Consider the following 3,736-nt stretch of genomic DNA (forward strand, 5'->3'; position numbering starts at 1 on the left):
AGACTGGCTCAGAGCCGATTCACTCTTCAAGTCATCTAACAGGTGTCATCTTTTCACTGAGGTCAGTGCGGTGAGTTTTAACACTGTAACACTTAATAGTCACGAGTGTTAGGTTCTTTTTCTTTGATCAGTCTTTCCACGCTTTTCTTGCCGTTATCTGATGTTGTCTTTTTAAAAATCTTAACACGTGTATGCATGTACACATAGCCTACTTGAAAAACGAAAGACAACAGCTCGCCGCTGTTCACCTTGTGGCTTCACTGTGATGAGTCTGGTGGGGGTATGCAGGTCCACCAGCAACTTCACAAGTTACGAGTACAAGCAAAAGCTGCATTCATTCAAACTTTCTCTCAGACAACAATGTATAGGTTAATATCGGCAAAAGATTTTTAAAGTAAAAGTTTATTAACTTTTTCTTTTCTTTATCTGTCAAGGAGGAACAGATGGTTCAAAAACCTATTGTTAGAGACTGCTAATTAATGTGGTTGGCTGATTTAGAGGCTTTTTTACTGAAACTGTGATTTACTTCCCCAGTCCTGCGACATGTCCACCCCGAGGAGCCCTGGCGGCGCAGGGGCCGCTGCTCCCTGCCAGCCATCCTCGTCGGTGGAGAGCAGTCCCCTCAGCCAGTCTGACCCTGACCCCAGGCTCCTGCTCTCCGTGACCAGGCCCTCCCTGCTGGCTCGACGTCTCCTGCGTCTACGCACCTGCAGAGGCCACGTCGGCCCCGCTACGCGCCGCAAGAGGGAGATGATCCCCGCCAACAGGAAAGATTCCACCTACTGGGATAAGCGCCGCAAAAACAACGAGGCAGCGAAGCGGTCCAGGGAGAAAAGGAGGCTGAGTGACCTGATGATGGAGGGTCAGCTGCTGGCACTGAGTGAGGAGAACGCGCAGCTGCGGGCTCATGTGCTCAGTCTGCAGTATCACAGCAGTCTGTGCGCAGAAATGAGCAAAGCTGCTTCTCCTTCTCCTGGGGCAACATCCACTCCATCTGTTGTAGCTTCCACCTTGTCCTTTCCTAGAGGCGCTCACACCCCAGCTCTCTTCCAGGCAGGACACTGGGGGAGTACCAGGGTACCGCCGGCTTCTATCCTGGGTGTGAGGCCCCAGGAAACAGCCAGTCACCACCACTTTGACGCAAATATCAATTGTTTTGGCTCCACTAAAGGTGCTGGGGGGTTGAACCCACTGAGTGGCGCACAGCAAGGCATCCTCCCTCTCCCCGGGGCTCGTGTCATCTCTCCCCGGTCAGCTGTGGAGGGGTTGAGGTCAGCAGAGGCAGAGGATGCCCAGCGACATGTCTCATCCAGCGATGACATCCCAAACTCCACCGACGAGTCCTCGCGCCATGCCTCTTCCATCTGCGCGTTTGTGCCCACAGCTGAGCCACTCCACCCGGCCCCGTCCACACTGGCGTACGCGCCTCAGAACTGGCTGCTGCCGCATCTGAGTCACCCGGCGGTGTGTAATAATCTCCTGCTGCCCTGGAGATCCTCCTACCTGCCCCCACCCGCCGTCTATCCCGGCCTGCCGCTCTACATCCACGACAGACAGAGACAGGGCCCGGGTCTGGTGTCAGAGGCGGACATCCAGAGGGGGCTCAGGAGCCGCTTCAGTGCGCCAGCGGGACTGTCTCAGCTCGGGGTCAACCTCAGCTCCGATGGACGCTGACAGGACAATTTCACTGTCAAAACCATTATTGCAAAGAGTTAAAAAAAAAAAAAAAAAAGCGTACTGTGTTTTTATTATGATCATGTTAGTTAGTGGGGGTAAAAGTCTACTGCTGTTTGTATTGTTAATTAATACATAAGAGGCTTTATAAGCGAGTAACAAAAATACAGCATGCAAACCAAATGCATGTCAATTTGTTATTAGACCATAATGAAAACAAAAAGTGCCTTATTTTATATATTAACAGGATATATTTTCTGAAACATAAAATGCACAGTGCACTGTGAATTTACTGTGTGATTTTCTGGTATCAAACGTGTTTCTAATGAAATTGTGGCTATATTGCACACAGTGACCGGTACTGTCCACTACGCCCTATATCAACAAAGTGGCCTATAGGTAATTTCTTTATTTTACAAATGATTGTAAAGTTATAAATGCACCCTTGTTAATTATGATACAAAAAGACACTTCTACTCTTACTATGTCGTGAATTGGGATATCAGAGACGTATTATCTACATTGTTGGTGGATTCGATTGATCTGATTGTGGGTTGGTTTTGCTTGAGGATTTTTATGTTAACCGTTTAAACTGCGGTGAGATAAACAGTGAAACTGGGTGCTTGCTGACCTGGTATTTCCCTTTCATCCCCACTGCGTGATTTCCCAGCACACTTTGATTCAATGGAAAATCAAACGTTGAAATGTTGTTTTTTCTCGTGTTTCATCTCCTCGTGCATTGCTTCTGCAGATGCAATAGACCCTTATAACGATGGTTAAACTGCTCTTTGGTGCTGAACTATTTGTTACAGGAATGAATATTAAACGATAATTAAAAAAACAACAACACATTAACTAAATGTGCATCTGTTGTAATTTGAGATAAAAAGGCTACGTGTACGACCAAAGGCATTTCCATATCATTAAACAAAGGCTTGGGAAATAAGAGTTTATCGTTTTAAACATAAAAGCCATTTTAAAATATTCTAGATTACTTACAATTTCGACCCATTAAGCAAGGCCCAAGTCTTTCATTTTACCTTGACCTATTGTTCATTTTTAAGGCTTATTTAAACAAATACATGTCGACAGGAAGCTGCATGCCATCTAGAGCTTTAACTCGTTTATGCACGGCCGAGAAAGTCCATTTCGGCCCGTACGATAACTAGTATGGCTTAAATAAAAACACTGGTTATGAAATATTACAAATCAACTAGATTTTAATTTCCTTGTTAGGGACAGTTTCTTCTTTTAATGGCACTTGTAAACGTCTCAAAGTTCTGGACAGCTTCTCTGCAATGTTGCTTTTTGTTACACTCTTAGAAGGAAAAAATGGCCGAATTATTTCTCCTATGTCCTCGTTTCATCTTTAACAAAACTCTGCAGGCCATCACAATAGTCTGACACGGCAGTGCGTGTACCTGAACTGCAGCAGAGGGCGCTACAACACAAATAATGTGGCAAATGGCAAACCAGCAGGTGGGTATTATTTATGTAGTTGAGAGAGAGGTTTTAAAGTATTATTACTAGTAGGCTATGCATTTCAGCAGGGTTAAACAGGCAACCAAACGGAAAGTATATAGATCCAATTATAGCTCTATACAATGTCACTTATTTTCATTTTATGTGCCTCTTGCATATTTTTAACCCTGGAAAAAAGGAAGTGATAAAAAAAATTCAAAGTTACTGAAATATTCCAAGGTTACAAATGAATTGATCTTAATTTGAAAATCAATATTAAAAGTAAATAATGCTTTCTTTTTGCCATCAGCCAAAATCAAACTACCAGCTCTGAGTGATAGAATTCATGAATATGCACTTTGCTTAATGTCAGATCAGATGATGTTACATCTAAATGTTTACGTAATGTAGTTTCTCATTCCGACAACACGGCTTTGTCATTTACTCCAATCCCACATAAAGAGCTTACAGTTTGATTGAAAATGAAGTCACATACAGATTTCTCTGCAAAATGCTAGAGCTGAGAAGTTGAACATTGAACTGAGTTTTCTTGGCCATACAACTCTTAACTATTCTCATTGACTTTTTTCAACATTTACAG

At 43.8% G+C, this 3,736-nt stretch overlaps 1 protein-coding gene across 1 annotated transcript; it reads left to right on the top strand.

The window, feature by feature from the left end:
* The first annotated feature begins 543 nt into the window (after positions 1 to 543).
* Positions 544 to 1,674, top strand: LOC146988556 (uncharacterized). Its single transcript, XM_085775404.1, has one exon. The coding sequence runs from the start codon at positions 544 to 546 to the stop codon at positions 1,672 to 1,674; it is 1,131 nt and encodes a 376-aa protein (XP_085631530.1).
* The last annotated feature ends 2,062 nt before the right edge of the window (positions 1,675 to 3,736 follow it).

The sequence above is a fragment of the Trachurus japonicus genome, chromosome 4 (genome assembly GCF_045865225.1).
Source record: "Trachurus japonicus isolate A0001 chromosome 4, Traja_1.0".
Lineage (NCBI taxonomy): Eukaryota > Metazoa > Chordata > Actinopteri > Carangiformes > Carangidae > Trachurus > Trachurus japonicus.

Bases quoted from the DNA above. Each gene is read 5' to 3' on its own strand.
- LOC146988556 (XM_085775404.1), top strand. From the start codon at position 544: ATGTCCACCCCGAGGAGCCCTGGCGGCGCAGGGGCCGCTGCTCCCTGC.